At 37.3% G+C, this 19,654-nt stretch overlaps 2 protein-coding genes across 3 annotated transcripts in view; one reads left to right on the top strand and one right to left on the bottom strand.

Annotated features, from left to right (window-relative positions):
- LOC120349982 overlaps positions 1 to 11,894 on the top strand; it is a 13,950-nt gene extending 2,056 nt beyond the window's left edge. The window contains exons 2-3 of the mRNA XM_039421742.1: positions 602 to 1,051; positions 11,258 to 11,894. Of these exons, the coding sequence (XP_039277676.1) occupies positions 602 to 702 (101 nt within the window). The 3' untranslated portion in view covers positions 703 to 1,051; positions 11,258 to 11,894. The remainder of the gene's footprint in view (positions 1 to 601; positions 1,052 to 11,257) is intronic.
- Positions 4,198 to 19,654, bottom strand: part of LOC111050524 (nucleolar complex protein 2 homolog) — a 25,842-nt gene continuing 10,385 nt past the window's right edge. For both annotated transcript variants that reach the window (XM_039421740.1, XM_039421741.1), the window contains exons 7-14: positions 18,530 to 18,757; positions 17,170 to 17,358; positions 11,893 to 12,012; positions 11,365 to 11,496; positions 9,823 to 10,038; positions 7,046 to 7,303; positions 5,474 to 5,595; positions 4,198 to 4,479 (exon numbers count right to left, since the gene is read on the bottom strand). In XM_039421740.1, the coding sequence (XP_039277674.1) occupies positions 4,296 to 4,479; positions 5,474 to 5,595; positions 7,046 to 7,303; positions 9,823 to 10,038; positions 11,365 to 11,496; positions 11,893 to 12,012; positions 17,170 to 17,358; positions 18,530 to 18,757 (1,449 nt within the window). In that variant the 3' untranslated portion in view covers positions 4,198 to 4,295. The remainder of the gene's footprint in view (positions 4,480 to 5,473; positions 5,596 to 7,045; positions 7,304 to 9,822; positions 10,039 to 11,364; positions 11,497 to 11,892; positions 12,013 to 17,169; positions 17,359 to 18,529; positions 18,758 to 19,654) is intronic.

The raw sequence follows: 19,654 nt of genomic DNA on the forward strand, positions 1-19,654 counted from the left end.
CCTCAGCAAGGCTTTTGACACGCTTGATCATTCAATCCTTCTGAGAAAACTCAAGCACTATGGGGTCAGTGGATCCCCTCTTAGATTGATTCAATCCTACCTGGGGGGCCGCAGGCAGGCTGTACTGGCTAATGGTGTGTTGTCTGGTATAAGTAACTGTGTCAACTGTGGTGTGCCTCAGGGCTCTGTCCTGGGGCCACTTCTATTTTTGATTTCAGTAAACGATGTAGCTTGCATGGATGGCAGAAGTGTTGTTTGCTATGCAGACGACACCACTTTTTACGATCATGGTCATGGAGTTGATGTACTGAGGGCCGAGATGTTGGAGACCAGGTTGTTTGCTGCGGACTGGCTTCCTGCAAACCTCTTTCTTCTCAACGATGATAAAATGCAGTCAATCATATTCAGCCTAAGAAATGGGGATGAGTATGATTTTTTCCCGGTGAAGCTGCTTGGGTTCGTTCTAGATAGAAAGCTCTCTTGGGCTGACCACATTGAGGCTGTCTGTTGCAGGCTGAGCAGAGTGGTTTTCATGCTCAGGAAATTGAAATCCTGTATTCCTGCTTCTTATCTTAAGGTCTGCTATTTCTGTTTTTTCCAGAGCATTGTCCTGTATGGCCTCACACTTTGGGGTGGAGCCGCAGATGTTTCACGAGTGTTACTCATTCAGAAGAGGGCCCTGAGGATCCTTTGTGGTGCTGAGCGTCTTGCCCATTGTCGTCCCCTCTTTGTGAGAGAGAGAATCCTCACAGTCTTCTCCCTCTATGTACTTCAGACCCTCTGCAGAACACATGCAAATGTGGGGGAGCTTGTAAGAAGGCAGAATTTTCACTCACATGAGACTAGAGGGAGACAGAGGCTGGACGAGCCCTACCAAAGACTGAGCAGGACACGATCGAGCTATGGCCATCTATCTGTCAGGCTCTTCAACAAGCTGCCGGTGATGGCTAGGAATCTGCCTGCCGGCAAATTTCGGAGGGTCCTGAGAGACTTATTGTTGGATAATCCTTTGTACTCACTCCGAGAGTTTTTCATGTTGGACAGCAGCTTGGTAAGCGCCTATTTTTAATTAATTTCTTTCCTCTGCTTGCTTTTATTTGTTTTTCTTTTGGACTAGTAGGTCGACTGGCCTACTTGTTTCTGTTTGTTTTCTCATGACATGTCCCTGGGGGTTTTTATGCCCACCTTATGGACTTAACATAAAATAACTAAGTGTACTTTGAGAGTACCCATATTAAGTTTATATCTATATTCTGTTGGCATTATTTTGTTGAATTGTGCTTAATTCACTTCAAAACTGAAAATACAATTGGATCGGATTGTACTATGAACCAATTTGAAATTAAAAGCTTATAAACATAGTTTAAACCCAAAACTTGGTGTAATAGGTACTCCAACTCATATTAATTTATCTTTACTAATACCACAGAGGAAAGAAACACTACATGCTTATACATGCATACACTATATGCTTAGTCCGTGCTAATACTTTATCCTCCTTGCTCCAACTTAAAAGACCTCATCCTTTCTACCCATCTCAACCAACCTAACCCAAATTTGACCTAGCCTTCTCACAAAATTTCCGACAATATTTAACTTTCTTCACATCTTTCATAGTTTTTTGCAGATTGAATGCAACACTCTTAAAGGAGCCTTTAGTGCAAGGTGAGGTCCACTTGATGGCAGTATTTTATTAACATTGATGTTTCATATATTATATCCTTTTCTGTCATTCGACAAAGCAGATAGTGCTTTTCCACCTCTGCAAAGTAGCTATATAGATCAATTTTTAACAACGTAGTAATACAATTACGGTACCGTAATTTATAAAATAATGATCTTAGTTATGAAAATTTATTATTAAATTATAAAAATTTAATTTTATGACAAATAAAATATAATCAGGTATTCTCTATGAATGCAGTGGTAAGGCAGAGCAGAGAATAATTGGCAATGCTGTCCTCTTTCTTCACTGCAATTGGAAAGGTGGACCTTACTGTGGGAACAATGAGTTCTCAAAAAAGGGAAAGTTTGAAATAAAATTTTTGACCTTCAGTTTTGTCCAGTAAAGTAAGAAGGTAAACATATCAAGAGTCCCCATCCCTATATAGGTGAGGTCCACGTTATAATGATGGTAATACTAGATTGGTGTTACTACATTTGTCCATCATTTGACAAAGCATACCCTCACTTGTGGGATCGATGGCGTCATTGTCACAATAAAAGTCAAAACAACAAAAAAACTTATTTATCAAGATGGCAGCAATCAAGAAAAAATCACACAGTGATGTCCACGTTATAATGGCAGTGGAGAAAGATAGGAGAAAGACGTTGCCGATCCTCTGTCTTGTCAATGCCTCCCTTAGACGGTACCGTAGCTGGTTCATGTTTATTGGTGTAATATTAACGGTTCATTCTCGTTTAAAATAATCAATTATATCTTATCAAGTAAGAGATTATATTTTTAAATAATTTCATAATTATTATTAAGATGGAATATTTTGTTAATTAATTCTACATTGTTAAAAGACGATCTGGCAACAGAACAATGCGAGAAAGAGATAGCTCTATACGCTTTGTTGAATGATAGACAAGGATGGCAACACCATTGCTAATCAAACACTGCCATTATAACTTGGACCTCACTATAGTTGATATCCAAGTCCTTGTTCTTTGACTTTGTACTGGCAAATAAGCCAGATAGTATTTGAGACAGGTCATCGTTTAAAAATTCCTGGATATCATAAGCCCTGGCTCTCAAAAAACCGGTCACAACCCTCTCAAATCGCTGGTATCCAACTGCTTCTCTCCTGCAGGTAGTATGTTGAATATGTTGAAGTGGCGGAGAGCTGCACTCCTGTGGCATACCCGCGATATCTGGAGGCGCACTCTGGGTATGTCAAACAGCACTCGATGCCTGGTGATGTACATCAGTCCGAGTCAACAAATTTTGTTGATTCTTTTTAATATACCCGGGCCAGAGAAGAAGGAAGTGGCTGACTACTGTTAGGATACCTAGCCTACGAAAAATGGACATGCAATGTGCATGATGTTCGCTTGCATTTATAATCCTAGCAGTCCGTTTTTGTAGCTTCAGTATGTCCACAACCTTGGCTGAATGACCCCACATGAGTAGACCATAGGAGATATGGCATTGAAAAAGTGCCATGATACACCATGACCAGATAAGTGGAGGTCACCTGTCCCCTCAGCTTGAGCAACAGGAACAGTCTCCTAGTCACTTGTTGGATGTGGCTAGCCCAGCTGAGTTTCGAATCCAATATAAAGCCCAGCAGCTTCACCGGTTCCTGATCATGAGGCAGACTTCACGACAAGCTGCAGATAATGTTTTGAGTCTTGCTCTCATTCAGTTGGAAACGATTGACCTGGAACCATGAAGTTGAAGACCGCAGATGCTCCGCTGGCACACAAAGTATAAGGAATTGCTTTCTTCTCTGTGGCTAGCATCTCCAACACCTGCTGAAGGTCAATACCAGACAGCAATAATGTATCATCAGCAAAGAGGAGAGTTGAGCCATTGATCATTATGATAAACAGGATTGGCCCCAATATTAAACCCTAAGGTACCCCAAAATTCACAGGGAGTGGACAGGAAGCAGCTCCTCCCAATGACACCGCCTGTGTTCTCCCAGTCAGATATGATAGCAGATAGCGCTATCCCTTTCCAGCTTCGCAAAGTTGTCAGATCGTTTATAGCAATGCAGAAATATGATTAATTAACATATTTAATCTCAATTATGAAGACTTATTCACTAAAAAATATTTTTTCTTGACGAATAAAATATAATCTATTATTTTCAATAGGAATGAACCGATTATTTCAGCTACCCTCTATACTCACCAAGGTTACTCCACTTAGGCTACCGGTACATACCTCCCAATGGAGGTATACACTTATAGACTACTCACTAATACTCATAGGCTAACACTTACAGGCTATATTCACATTGAATGCGTATAGCCTTTGTGCAAGTGCACGTCAGATTATGGTGTGGCCCGAGAAAAATATCTTGCCCGAGCCGGGATTTGAACCCGGGCCTCGACTGTGACCACTCCGATAGTAGGTAGACCTAGTAATCCCTCTGTACATGCCTCAACAACAATAAATTCATTATTACAAGAAGACGATACACGGAAATCAATCTGTATGGGAGAACAATAATAAATAACTTCCAATTTAAATTTACATAGAATTATGTTTTTGTAAATTAATATTATATTTTCAAATGAAAAGACGGTTAACATCACAAGAATAGCAATCTTAATTGAAATATTTAAAAATCATTTACATCAAAATCTACAATCTCATCCTCTCTATCTATTACTGAGTCATCGTCATCATCTTTTGCATTCTTCAAGGTCATATTCTTCTTAATTTTCTTCTTCTTCCTAGTTTCCTCCAAATTGACTGTTTTCTTTGAAGCTTTTGGCTTTTTTTGAACTGGTTCTCCATCCATCCTGAAAATAGTTGAGTTGATTGAATCAATGAAAATAATTAATTTGAAAATTTTCAAAATTTGAAAGAAAATTTGAAACAATCAGGATAATCATACACACATTTGATTAATTCATTAATTGCTTGAATAGAAATGTAATTAGAAATAAATGTTGCTTTCGTAGAACTGTTGCTCCCCAAAGGTACGGGGAATCAATGCTCTTCATGAAGCAGAACGATTGGGAACGACTACCTAGGTAATAAAGTAAAAAATAACTAGGAACTAGGAGTAATAAAGTATTCTGGATAACTTAAGCTATTGCGATGAAAGTCTTTATTATATAGGATAATCATGAATCATTTTTGCATTTCTGCGACTATCTAAAAAGCATTTGGAAGAAGCCAATTCTTTCATCTTGCTTCTCGGTTAAATAAACTGCAACTGAAACCTTAGTGGCAATCACTATTCGACAGATTCATTCACGTAAAACTTATACAAAATACTGAATATACCCTTTTTAATGAGACTAAAGTTCTATTAATATAATGAATTTGGTTAGGCCAGATAAGTGCAGTTTTTCAATAGTAAAACTCTTCGATCATTATTCAATTCAATTCGTCACATTACTTGACATCACTATTTTGAGGATGATACCCCAAATAAACGTTTAACTTTGCTTTGTGTAGGTAAGGGAGGTGATATAGTGACATTGGTGTCCGCTAAAATTTCTAAATAGAATTTCAATTAATGTCTTACAATTTCGAATATTTCATGCCCAACAATCACTGAAGAGTTGTCAACGAATTGAATATAAACTTATATCAAAGTTTATCACAAAAAAAAACAACTACCAACAGTTCAAAAATAGGTCGTTTTTATTAGAATGTAAAAGATAGAAGTATAAAATGAGATATTCAAATTGAATTAAAACCGACCATTTTTCAAATAAAACAACACAAAATGAAAATACTGCATTCGTTGCAACCTAAAACACGGACAAATTTTGAATTACATACCTGAGAAGAGCCGATTCATCCTCATCATCGTCACTGTCCGACAAAGGTATTCTCACTTCTTTATCTTCTCTGTTTCTCTTCTTTTCTCCTTTCTTCAATACCGGGAGTTTAAAGTGGCCCAACTGTAACACAATAATGCATCAGAATTGAACAGTAGAATACGTATTAAAAATAATAAAAGCACAAAAAATTATTTTAGTGAACTCCAACTAATTCAGTGTCACTATGTGTAGTGTAATGGTACACAAGACAAATGTCAATGACTGAACTCTGGTACTTTATAATTAAACTTGTTCCCCAATAATGAGAAATTATGATATATTATTGTTCATTGTTTTGGGAATCCGAATTTAGGAAATCAGCTGTGTGAAGACTCCAAGTCTGAGAAGACTGGTGCTGTCAAAGTGTAAACACTCTCATAAGAACAAATTGTAATTTAGCGGTTCCTGCTTCTTTTCAGCAGGAAATGACTACTAAGCCTATTGAGCTGATCTCGGTTGGATCGAGTTCCAGACTGAAGAGTCGAATGACGACAATGAGGACAGCAATGTTTACATGAAACAAGTAGCTGATGCTTGTCAATAAGTCTGACCATGAGCCTACTGTGATAATTCATTGAAACAATAATTTAAATACTTCTTATCCCGCGTTTACACTATATTTGTTGGCAATCTAGTTTATGAATTCAGCAACTAGTATCGCCAAAATACTACAAGCGTTTCCGGGTACTTCAGTTATGTGGAAGAAAGCTAGTCTAGTTTACTAGACTCTGAATAAATGGATTGACACTGGAGCCACCAGCCGACCAAATAACGGCGTTGCCATATTGTGCGATATTGTTACTTTCTATATATGTTTCTGATATTCATACATAGAATACAAACCCAAGTATTCCAATATATTTAATGGCAACGCTGTACCGTCGGGGTTTTAAAAGTGTATTTTCTGTGACTATCAGCTGCTTGTATCTCGAATATTGGAATCAAATAACTCGTACCAGAAAGAAACAGGTTATTACCTAAACACAGCCTAGATAGGGAAGTACATCAGTTTGTCGAGTACCTATTTTGACCAGTCCTCGAGGTAATTCAAGGAATGGGAAATTGAGCCATTTAGAATGTCACGTTTTCTTGAAGACTAATACAGACAGCTACACCGTTATACAGAAGTTAGGGATTAGTGAGAAGTTAGTTAAATGTTGGGTTTTTGCTTTTAAATGGCTATTATGATGGTATTATAATAGTATATGATAATTATAGAATTAAACATAATATGATACTGTATCCAATGGACTTTGTAAATGCAACAGAAACCTACCGTACTGAAAACTGTCCATACTGAAATTTTCATCAGATCAGCCGGGCTGGTTCCTGATCAACTGAAATCTTGATGAAGTGAATTTCACCCCGCTAGATACCTGTTTCATGAGCCTCGAGTATTGAATTACAGAAGAATTATCAATAAAATTTTATAATAATGAATTATCCTTTCAGATAGTAAAATAACTATTCTTCCTAAGAACAGGGATATGGAAAAATTATTGTCTATCCAGTCACGTAATATTCAGCTTACCTTATCATTGTCTGTAGCGTTTTTAGCTTCTTGTTGAGCAACAATTTTCATCAACGATGTACAGAACGTGTTGAGTGGAGTTCCCTTAGCTAGTATTGTCTTCTCCCATGCTTCAACCGCTTTTGTATCATTCAAATTCATCGTCAACTTCTTCCTTTCATTTTCAATGAATTTCGAGTTCTCAATGATTTTGTTCAATGCACCTCTCAGCTTCTGAATGTACTTGCTCATCTTACTAGTCTTCACAAAGTTTTTCAGCTGAAAAAAATCACAAAAAATTTAATGTAAATATAAACGTATACAGTATTTTGAAGTGCAAAAGTAATTTGTGTAGCAATTCATCAAACTCAAGGTACCTAGAATACAATGTATTCTAGATACATTGATCAAACTTATAAAAAATCATGTTGGTATAAAATCATTGTGATTTTGAAATCATAAGACATTCATAACTTCTAAGACAATTGAGTCGTAGAACTAAAACAGAAAAAATCTTGATGTACACTCGAATTGTAAATAAGTAAAGTAGCTGTATAAATGAATTCGGTTTAATAAACAGGGCGATTAAAATGAGAAATTCATCAATCAAAAATAATTTTAGACTAGAATGACAACCATCCTTCAATTCTATTTAAATCTATCTGACTCTAAAACCATAAAATCGATCACAAATATGATAAAACGCGATCAACGGACTTGGAAGTGCTCCAGTGAGTGAATGAATAATATTCTCTGTAAATAAGCAATAACAACAGGGAGTCTGTATTTAGTTGCGGTTCTTTATTCAAACATTATATTAATTTTTGATTACATGTAACGATTACCGCAAAAAGCCTAGTACTCAATTATTATAAAAATGGATTAAGGATATTGGAGATTGAGTTTTCAACTACCGCTAGACCAAGTGATATTTTTTGGTGCGTTGTCCAGTGATCATGATTCAAGTATTTTGTTTCCACACAAAGATTTCCAGACTATTAAACAATGTATAGATTCTGTAGTGTATTGGTCATAATATTTACTTGTTATAAGTTATGCTTTTCTTATACTGCTTATAACATTGCTAAAACTAATAGATTTGTGAATTGCATGTACTAAATTACCATATTTTTTCTTAGTAGCTTGCTTAATATGATTGTTACGGTAATTGCAGTGAAGACTGTTTTGGGCGTAATGCATGTAGTCTTCCTTGTTTTTGTAATGAATAAATAAATAGATAATTGTGATTTTAAATAAGCGTATATAGAGAGAAAAATAAGTTTAAACATAACAATCAACTGTTACAAGCGGAAATCAAGTTACTGATTTCAGTAATACCGTTTGTGAAGGATTCTTTGTAACATTTGTAATGTAGTCGTTGATAAATTATTGATGCCATGGAGTCCGTGGATCGAGTCCCGCAAATAAGTGACACAAGCAAAATCAAAGTGTTTGCAATCAGAGAAAAGCTAATTACCCTTGGACAAATCTCCCTATTTCCTTGATTTTTCTGAGTTCTGTCGTTTTGTTACTTTATGAGTTCATCTTATCTAGTGAATACATCAAACTCTTGAAACATTAATTTCTTAGGCCCGTCCTTTCTTAAGCCGTCTTTTCAACAACGCCTTCTCTGATTGGTTCTCGTGAAATTAATCACGATTAAAATTTAACCAGCTTTTGTGCAACCGGCACTTAAGAGAATGAAAGTAACATAAAACCAAAATGCGGATTTAGATAAAACTAAATCCAATCCTTTTCAACGTTTACCTAGAGGATATATTGCAGGAATGTTTGGATGGCAAAAGAGGAGTCAGCATTGGACGAAGACACATAGAGTGCATAAGATTTGCAGATGATATGGCGATCCTGGCTGATAGCTGGACAATGATGAATGGAATGTTGAGAGATGTGAATGAGGCTTGTGAGAGGTATGGAATGAGGATAAACGTCAGGAAGACAAAGTGCATGAGAATTGGTGCAGGGAGAGCAAGAATGGGGAATGCTGTACTGGAGGGTGAACAGGTATCATCTTTCAAGTATTTAGGAAGCATAATGGAAGAGGATATGAAATGCAACAAAGAAATCAAAGTAAGAATTGCTATGGCAAAAACAGCATTCAATAAGAAAAAGAGAATTCTTTGTAGCCAACTGGACAAGACACTAAGGAAAAGGCTAATAAAGTGCTATGTTTGGAGTGTGGCACTGTATGGTGCAGAAACTTGGACGCTGAGAAAGGAGAATAAGAGGATGCTTGAGGCATTGGAAATGTGGATATGGAGAAGGATGGAGGGGATCAGTTGGAGGGATAAGGTTACAAACGAGGAGGTGTTGAGGAGGGTTGGGGAAAGAAGGAGTCTGCTGGAGGTGATAAAGGGAAGAAAGAGGAGATGGCTAGGACATTGGATGAGACGGCAATGCTTGTTGGTGGATGCCACGGAGGGGACCATTCAGGGAAGAAGAGGAAGAGGGAGAAGAAGATACAAAATGTTGGACGACATCAAGGAGGGGATGAGCTACTATGCAACGAAGCGACTGGCAGAGAATAGAAGAGAGTGGAGGGCTGCTGCCATATAGAAGGACCTGCTTACGAGCAGAAAACTACAGACAGACAGACAGATAAAACTCGAAAAAGGAATAGGCATTTCTCCAGTTTTTGTTTTTGTTCTGAAATGCAGAACACCTTATTGATACTGGGTTGATAGTTATGTGGGGCAACATGAATTATTAGAATTATATATTAAAAAATATTAAATACTATTATCGAATTATTTGTTATAACTAAGAAATAGAATTCTTACATGGAGAATGGGCAGCAGGGCCAAGTCGGGAAAGCTCATGCGATGCGATTCGGTGGCCAGAGAGAGCAGAGTCAGCCGGTAGACCTGCTCAATGGTGGCGTCCTTGAAGGCATTCTCCAGCTTTTGTGACTGCGACAACTTCAGAACGCAAGTGAAGTCCATCGGCTTCATCGACACCTTTTTGTGCCCTTTTTCGAAATTTGTCTGCGTTAGTACCTTCAATAGAACAAATTCACACATGTATTTAATTCAATGCAGGGAGAATCGTAATGATGATGAGAAATCAAAATAATAGAAGAGCTGTTGAACACTAATAATTTCGTCTCCCAATATATAATCTCGTAATGATTCAGCAATGTGTTGTATATTTCTTCGATTAATGATTAATATTCATATTATAATCATTGAAAAAATAATTATTATAGAATAATAATTATTCGATGATGATACAACACATGATGACGATACAATTATTCGATGATGATACATTGCTAAAAAGAAGGGTGACAAGTAAAATGATCAATTGGATGATTTTGAAAAGCCAGGACGATAGAGACTGTACAATCTAACTGATTATACAATCTCTATAGCCAGGACTACTTTTCATATAAATAAGAATATATTATAGTAGAATCTAGAATAGATTATAGTAGAATAAATTCTATCGTGAAAATAGAATGTAAATTCTAAGTAAGCGTTCCTGAAGTATTCAGAAGAATTACCTTCGTCTCACCATACAACATTAACCTGTAGAGAAAATAATAAATAATTATCCAAGTCTATAAATCCTGATCATAGTGTCAGTAAATCATGATGCATGGAAGTAATAGTAGTCATATCAACAATATTGATAGCAATATGTTAACAATAGAAATACTAGAGAGTAAAATATAGTCACACGAATCGGAATATCAAAAACAGGTACAAAATACATAAAACTCATTGAATATGTATTGGGGGTTGCTCATTAGGACAAGTTCAAGCTTTTTTCGAAATTTAATCTTTCTATATTCTGAATCGGGGGTTACTTATTAAGACAATTTCAATATTTTTTTGGAAAATTTGATCTCTCTAATTTCTGAATTTTTTAGGAAGCAAGTTAAATTGATTTCTTCACACCAGCAGAGACGTTATCTGTGTGTTAGTGGGTGATCAATTTTTTGGAAATTTAATCTTTCTGTATTCTGAATTGGGGGTTACTCATAAGAATAATTTAAATATTTTTTTGAAAATTTAATTTTTCTAATTTCTGGATTTTTTAGGAAGCAAGTTAAATTGATTTCTTCACACCAGTAGAGACGTTATCTGTGTGTTAGTGGGTGATCATTTTTTGGAAATTTAATCTTTCTGTATTCTGAATTGAGGGTTACTCATTAGGAGAATTTCAATATTTTTTTGAAAATTTAATTTTTCTAATTATTTCTCAATTTTTCAGGAAGTGAGCAGAATGGGTTGTTTCACACCAGCAAACAGAGACGTTATCTGTGTGTTGGTGGATGATCGAATTATTACTACTTCTTGTCTGAAGATTGTGAAACCTACCTCCAAGATAAATGGCAGAACTGGAATGAAAGTTGCAGTCGCTCTGGATAGATCGATTAGCATTTGACAGCAGTGAAACCTCAGAGGGTAGTATCGCGTGGTAGGCACCAATTTCACGCACCCAATGATTATCTGAAATACGATGACACAGAAAAATATTATTAATCAATTTGGAGCCTTGTAATTTGTAAATTATAAACAGTATTGACAATATAAACAGATCAAGTGCAAAAATGGTCTAAACTAGACTTTTTTATGTATTGTGAAATGTTCTTTTCTTTTTTAAGAACATTGAAAAGAGTTGAGAGCTCTAGCTTCAATCATCTAATCCATAAGTAATCCATTAAATTTTTATTGAAGGAATGCCTGTGGACAAACAGCCAGTTAAGGCTGTAAACAATGTTTACCAAAACATTTTGAAAAACTTGAACCTCTAGATCATAAACGAAGTAGTAAAGAATGATAATGATTGAATTTAGCTTGATTTTTTATAAAATAAGCAAAGTTTTTCCTATGATATTAACTTACCTGCACCAGTGGATAAATCAATGATTGCATTTGAGATTTGCTGTGAGTTGCGCACAGTGTATCTGTCCATAATTTCAGTGAATTTACAAACTGCCAGTTATAAACTGCTTGGATAGACTCCTGGAAATAATCGAAGCAAACATCTTCAAACATACAAATTTCAAATGACTGAACAATAAATGAAATGGAATTGTTGAATCATAAAAAAGTGAAACAAACCTTCTAAATAAATAGTAATTAATCAGCAATTATTTGTATTTATAAATAAATAGTAATTAATCAGAAATTATTTGTATTTACTTTACATGCAAAACTCAGTTAAGCTGATTTATTTTAATTAAAAGTTCAATTTTAATTGCAGATCATGATTTCTGTGAGCAATTCAAAATTGTTCTTTCATATTATAAAATTAAGTTTTTTATGTATAGTATTAGAAAGTCCTATTCCACCCTCTAGGTTTTCTAATAATTGCGAAGTATTGCTACGACGCGGACTAGCTACAGCCGGGTATGGGTCGGGGTCGGTGACCGTATTGACTGGTGGAGATACTGGACCTACACTTCTCCCTCTGTCCTGATTCTTTACCCTCTGTCTTTGGCGGGAGGTATTTAATTTGAAGGGAAGAGTGTGAGCCCGTGCCGTTGTTGGCCGATTCGGCCCTCGGCTCTTGGAATTCAGGTTGGGTGTTAGGGAGAATTGAGGTAACCTTAACCAAGGATACGGATCCGGATATCAGATCCCCACAAATAATTTTATTTGTAAAGGTAGTACGCAATCTGAACCAACTGCGAGTTGACGGCGAGCAAAGCTGTACCTGCAAGCCCGGAATAAAGGTTGTAGGTGGAGGGACTCGGGATGGAGCTTAACAAGGAATGATATAGAATTTTTGTTACGGTTTTCGCAATCTGAGACTGCGGGCTGTCGGTGTGCAGACTGAACCTGCGCACCCGGTATTAGATCAAGATGATTGGAGAGGCGTAAGAGGTATAGGGTACAGTATATGGTATACCGAGTTAGAGGTATAGGGAATATTTTATCGGGCCTGGAGAATGGAGATTCGTTAATAGGATTGTTCCTTCCTGTAACTAATGGGGTTTTGTTCAATAACTCGCGATCTGTGAATCGCGATATAGTTCTCAGCAAGCTGAACCTGCTAGCTAAAGATAGTATATCTATTACAATTTTATGATAACTAAAGCTCAAAGGATGAGGTTTCGGGTGTCGGATTTCTGAATCGCGAGCCTGCAGCTGCGAAAGGATTTTCAGCAATTCTGAAACTGCTAAACAGGATTTCCGCGCTAGTCTGATGACAGCGCGCCGGTTATTAAGGGCCAATCTGTAACTGCCCTTAAGGGTATGGGAATCACTCTCAATCGTCCGAAACGCTTTTAAATTAATAGTCAGTATGTCGACTATTATGAGAGGATAGGGAAAGGTTTACAAGGATTCTCCTAAGCTTCTCGCTGGTCTGAGAACCGCGACAGGGTCGATCTCTAATCTGTGACTGAGATCCTGCTCTATATAAGGTTTCCTACACCTCTCGCTGGTCTGAGGACCGCGACGGAACGATCTCGAGTCTGGAACTGAGATCTCGCACTATACAGGGTAGGAAAAATTAAGAGGAAGGAAGAGAGAGGATGCCGCAGTCTGGGAACTTCGGCAAGGGCGTTCTCAAACTGTACCTGAGAGCTAGAAGGATTATAGAATAGGGAAGGTGAAGAGAGAGTAAGAGGAAGGATGCCGCAGTCTGGGGACTTCGGCGAGGACGTTCTCAAGCTGTACCTGAGAGCGGGAAGCGTTGCAGTCTGTGACTTCAACAAGGACGTTCTCAAGCTGCACCTGAGAGCAGGAAGCGTTGCAGTCTGTGACTTCAACAAGGACGTTCTCAAGCTGTACCTGAGAGCAGGAAGCGTCGCAGTCTGGGACTTCGACAAGGACGTTCTCAAGCTGCACCTGAGAGTGGGAAGCGTCGCAGTCTGTGACTTCGACAAGGACGTTCTCAAGCTGCACCTGAGAGCAGGAGGCGTCGCAGTCTGTGACTTCGACAAGGACGTTCTCAAGCTGCACCTGAGAGTGGGAAGCGTCGCAGTCTGTGACTTCGACAAGGACGTTCTCAAGCTGCACCTGAGAGTGGGAAGCGTCGCAGTCTGTGACTTCGACAAGGACGTTCTCAAGCTGCACCTGAGAGTAGGAGGCGTTGCAGTCTGTGACTTCAACAAGGACGTTCTCAAGCTGCACCTGAGAGCAGGAAGCGTCGCAGTCTGTGACTTCGACAAGGACGTTCTCAAGCTGCACCTGAGAGCAGGAAGGATTTTAGAATAGGGAAAGTGAAGAGAAAGTAAGAGAAAGGATGCCGCAGTCTAGAAACTTCGGCGAGGAAGTCCTCAAGCTGTACCTGAGAGCTAGAAGGATTATAGAATAGGGAAAGTGAAGAGAAAGTAAGAGAAAGGATGCCGCAGTCTGGGGACTTCGGCGAGGACGTTCTCAAGCTGTACATGAGAGCAGGAAGCGTTGCAGTCTGTGTCTTCAACAAGGACGTTCTCAAGCTGTACCTGAGAGCAGGTAGCGTCGCAGTCTGTGACTTCGACAAGGACGTTCTCAAGTTGGACCTGAGAGCAGGAAGGATTTTAGAATAGGGAAAGCGAAGAGAGAGAAAGAGAAAGGATGCCGCAGTCTAGAAACTTCGGCGAGGAAGTCCTCAAGCTGTACCTGAGAGCTAGAAGGATTATAGAATAGGGAAAGTGAATAGAGAGTAAGAGAAAGGATGCCGCAGTCTGGGGACTTCGGCGAGGACGTTCTCAAGCTGTACCTGAGAGCTAGAAGGATTATAGAATAGGGAAAGTGAAGAGAAAGTAAGAGAAAGGATGCCGCAGTCTAGAAACTTCGGCGAGGAAGTCCTCAAGCTGTACCTGAGAGCTAGAAGGATTATAGAATAGGGAAAGTGAAGAGAAAGTAAGAGAAAGGATGCCGCAGTCTGGGGACTTCGGCGAGGACGTTCTCAAGCTGTACCTGAGAGCAGGAAGCGTTGCAGTCTGTGACTTCAACAAGGACGTTCTCAAGCTGTACCTGAGAGCAGGTAGCGTCGCAGTCTGTGACTTCGACAAGGACGTTCTCAAGTTGGACCTGAGAGCAGGAAGGATTTTAGAATAGGGAAAGCGAAGAGAGAGAAAGAGAAAGGATGTCGCAGTCTAGAAACTTCGACGAGGACGAGCTCAAGCTGCACCTGAGTTCTCTAGGAAAAGGATTGGGCTTTTCCTACTTGGAATTACAGCAAGTCAGAAACTGCTAAGCGAATTTAAAATACAGGGCCACTCTATAGTATGAAAATTAATAAGGAAAATACATCCCTAAAAAAACTGAGATTACCTTATTACAGAAGAGGAAATGCACACAAGTGACCGGTCCTAACATACAGTTACCTGAATCACTGCAGAATTAAATACGGAGAATAGCAAACAAATTCCCGCACTAAACTTAAACGTCGTGAAGCGACAGAGTCGAGACTTAAGAATTAAGCCCTCAAAAATAATTTGCTTAAAAGCCTAGCTAAATTTCCCCACTCAACTGTTTGTAGCTCAAACTTGAGATCCCTTACAGGTTTCAAAACCAAGAATAACTCGATCACCCCCAGTGATACGAATTCGGGAAAAAAATAGCTGACAAGAAAGAAAAACCCACAAGGGAATTCTAACTCCGAGTTGTTCGGAACTCGACCTACAATATTCTACGTTAACACAAGATAGAATAATAATTAGTGTCGGTAACGTCGTAAGGAGAGGAGATTCGCGACCCGATCTCACGCTCAACCACCGAACAACTGACTCTCTCCCAGGTCTCCTTGAAGCCACACCGGGTCGCTGAAAGTTAGGAGGCCGGGGGAAAAGGGGCTTGCTGACCAATGGGAGTCTGAAAAGACGATCACGCCACTAGTCATGTGACAGGGTTTGAATCCACTAGTGCTGATGATAAGGGTGCAGCTAATGACGACACTGATACTAATTACTACACTAATTCAGGCCGGTAAACAATATTTCTATTCCAGAAATTTCATGAAGAGCGATACTGGCCCGACTCGGTAGCCGCTTATCGTTTAGATGATACGAATGCTGCTAATTTAAAGGGGTTGACGGCGATAGTGATAATGTATACACAACTACAAATCTAACAAAATATATCTGGCAGACGATCCTATTCCTATTCTAAAATAGAATAATTTCGCTAATTTTATGCTGGACGACGGCTCTCTATCCGTCACAAAAATTCACTTTGTGACAATAGTGTTAATCATCTAAGAGAAAGCATAATATGGTACGCTATCATTTTCATTTGATGAGATAACTATCATTGATTGATATATTTGTTTGTCAGTTCTTATGTAGATAGACAGGTTTATTCTTACTTATTCTATAACTTACCAGCATTTATCTTAAGGTAACTGAAACGTAAAGAATAATAGAAATTCGAATGCAGATTTGACAATTATTGGCAAATTCTATTGGTAAGTTATAGAATAAATAAGAATAAGCCTGTCTATCTACATAAGAAATGACAAATAAATACATCAATAAATAGTTAACTAATAAAATAAGAAAGCTAGCATTTATTATGCTTTCTCAAAGGTGAATAACACTATACATAAGACGTATACTCAACGTATCAACGTATCGTCAACTGCTTTCACATGAACCAATTATAGTAGAATTTACTTAATAACTGTCAGCATTGGACCAAGGGCGCTTTCGACGTCTTTAAACCTCACATCAAATAGAGGTACAGTAATCACACTGAGGGCCGTATTTATGAAAGATTCTTGAAACCGGTCTTATTCATGTTACTACTACAGTCGTTCTGATTGGTTCCTAATAGTATTATTAACCAAAGCGTACTGGCCTAGAGAGTCGTTCATATACACTGTTCAAAGACTGTAAGGTGAATAAAATCAAAAGCATTGTTGATTAAAAAATTTAAATTTGAAGTTGTCAGTAAATTTAATAAATGTGGATTCTAAAAAAAAGATAATCTATTTGACCAATCAACAAAATTATATTGTACAAAATGTTGTAAAAAACATAACCAATAAATACGAGTAGAACGGTATTTTATCAAAAGCATATTTTATCAAAACACAACCAATAGGAGAACGGTATTTATCAAAAGCAGGAATATAGCTAAGCAGGTCGATAGCTTTTAATGACGATAATTTTACAATGATTAGCTAGTAAAATAGCTGATAAATTCACGGAGCCCGAAGAAATGACAGTTAGCACAAAAACTGACCTTCTTATGTAGGGTAATGGCATTTCGCAAATGAATTGCCAGCTGCCGAATGTAGAGGAAGGCGTGCTGATAGGTGACTCCCGCATCGAGAGTCAGCAGTTCTGTCAGGCAGCGCCTCATGAAGTTGATTCCCGGCAATGTATTTGGAGACACAAACTTACTGTTCGACACATACGCCGAATACATCAGCTGCAATCAAAAAAATCAAATTAGAATTAATATTAACAGAATAATAGGCAAAAAACTAATGGATTGGATCAAGAACACTTTTAAGCTGCGTTTACACCAAAGTTATTAACAAAATTCTATTAGATTGAACGGAAATTGACAAACATATATGTTCATCATGTGCATGATAGGTTATGTTCAATCTAATAGAATCTATAAGGACGGAGAAACAAACATTTTGTTAATAACTTTGGTGTAAACGCAGCTTTAGTCAGCTATTAGTCAAGTTCATTAGTTATGGAATAATCGAGTTTCAAAATTTCGAGGAACAAGCTAAAAGTGTACAATTATGAAAATAAACAAACCAAAAGCCACATTTACACAAAAGTTGACAACAAAATGTTTATTTTCCCATCCTTATTAATTCTACCAGATTAAATGGAGCTTGCATACAACACATCAAGTGTTTAACAAGCTATGTACTGTACAATCTAATATAACTTTTCAAGACGGGAGAATAAACACTCAGTTGACAACGTTGATGTAAACGTAGCTTTAAAATACTACGTTTGCTGGGTATAGATGGTTAAGTGACGAGAAAATACTTGAAAAACCAGCGCCGTAATAGAAGTCGAGCTTTTTCTCGTGACTAAATCACCTATACTTGGTGAAATGACCAACATCTTCGATTATAATACTCCAAGTGTCAAGACTTTTGGACTTTTGAAGTACACTTGGGACACTTGGACACAGAATGTTCTTTAGAGAGGCATTGCGCTGTACAGTGGATAATCAATAGTATAGTACTCACTCTTCTTATTAGGATTACTAATTATTAAAACACAATAAAAATGATCAAAAGTACCCTTTATTTTATTGCTACTAGTTTCACTATGACTCTTGAAGAGTTGCAACTCTTCAAGTTGCAATTCAAAGAAATAGAGGAGGTTGAATACCTACAAAAAAAATTGAAGGAATATTTGGTGGGACTATCCCTATACTATTTGCAGGAGTATGTCAATTTGACTGCAAGATTTTAGAATCTTGTTTTTTATCAAAATTTGTGACTTCTAGTAGATTATTAGTAGAGAATACTAAAAAAGAAAGTAGTAGTTTTACAATAAAATAAAAGGTAAATTTGATAATTTTTTACTGTTTTTCAATAGTATACTTGTATGAAAGTGGAAGATACCTTGAGCACGGGCTCCAGCCACTTTTTGAGCTGTGTGGTTGTGATTCTAAGAATGCAGAGGAAAGCGAGAACTCTGACAGTTTCGTCGCTACTCTCCGACCACATCGACACCAGACGACGCAGCAGTTGCTTGATTATCTGCTGATAGTAGGCGATGAAGCAGGTCATCTGATGCAGGTGCTTCAGCATAACACACAGGATGTGATCCGAGGTAACACCTCCTAGCAACTGAAACAAAAACCATCAACTCAAATTATTAGTGAAGTTACTTTAGAAAATGTTCTTAATTACTTCCAGAATGTTCAAAAATGAAAAAAAATTATAGACGACTGCCTGTAGCAATTTTTTTTAACTGTACTAGCTTATCAGCAAGTTTTTCATAATTAATGATACTTGTTTAAATCAAGTGACGAAGCAGTGAGTGATAACTAAACCTTTGGATAACATAAACATTCTATCAGAATTTTTGGAGAGAAGTACATGCTCAACCTAGTTTTTCCTCCAATTTCATAACTATATTATGATTATAGTTTTGTACAATGAATAAAATAAATAAATATGATAAAATAATGAAATCAATTGGGTTTTGATACAAAAATAATATCTTATAATCAAAAGAAAAAGAACATTTTAAGTTTTTCTTCATATTTATTGTAAGTGTTTAATGACCGACGTATGCCCAACACGAAAACAATGCTCTTGTTTCTCAAGCAGCAAACATGCTTAACAATTGGCCAAGACAGGAACAGGAATTACTTGAAAAAAATTTAAAATGGAATTTTCATACTTGAAGTATCCCTCCTCGCTTTTTCTTTTTATTGCGACGTTCATAGAGCTTCATTTCGATATTTTCTGAGAATAACAAGTTAAGTTTTTTATAATAATCCTAAAGCTTAAAAAACCCAGTGAAATTGAAAATTAAAAATTAGTCTAATAAACTAAGCGACAAAGGAAGAAAGAAAGGAAATCGTCAAAATAAATATCCTCATCGTTGTCATATAAGTAATGTCGCTTCCCAGATTGATTTCAAATTTTATAATTGTTCCAAAAATTGTGTTATCTAACACTATTTCTGTTCCTGATGACAATTTTCAATTAAATGCCATGCTCTTTGTTTTCTTGACG

This window comes from Nilaparvata lugens, chromosome 2, assembly GCF_014356525.2.
Source record: "Nilaparvata lugens isolate BPH chromosome 2, ASM1435652v1, whole genome shotgun sequence".
Taxonomy (NCBI): domain Eukaryota; kingdom Metazoa; phylum Arthropoda; class Insecta; order Hemiptera; family Delphacidae; genus Nilaparvata; species Nilaparvata lugens.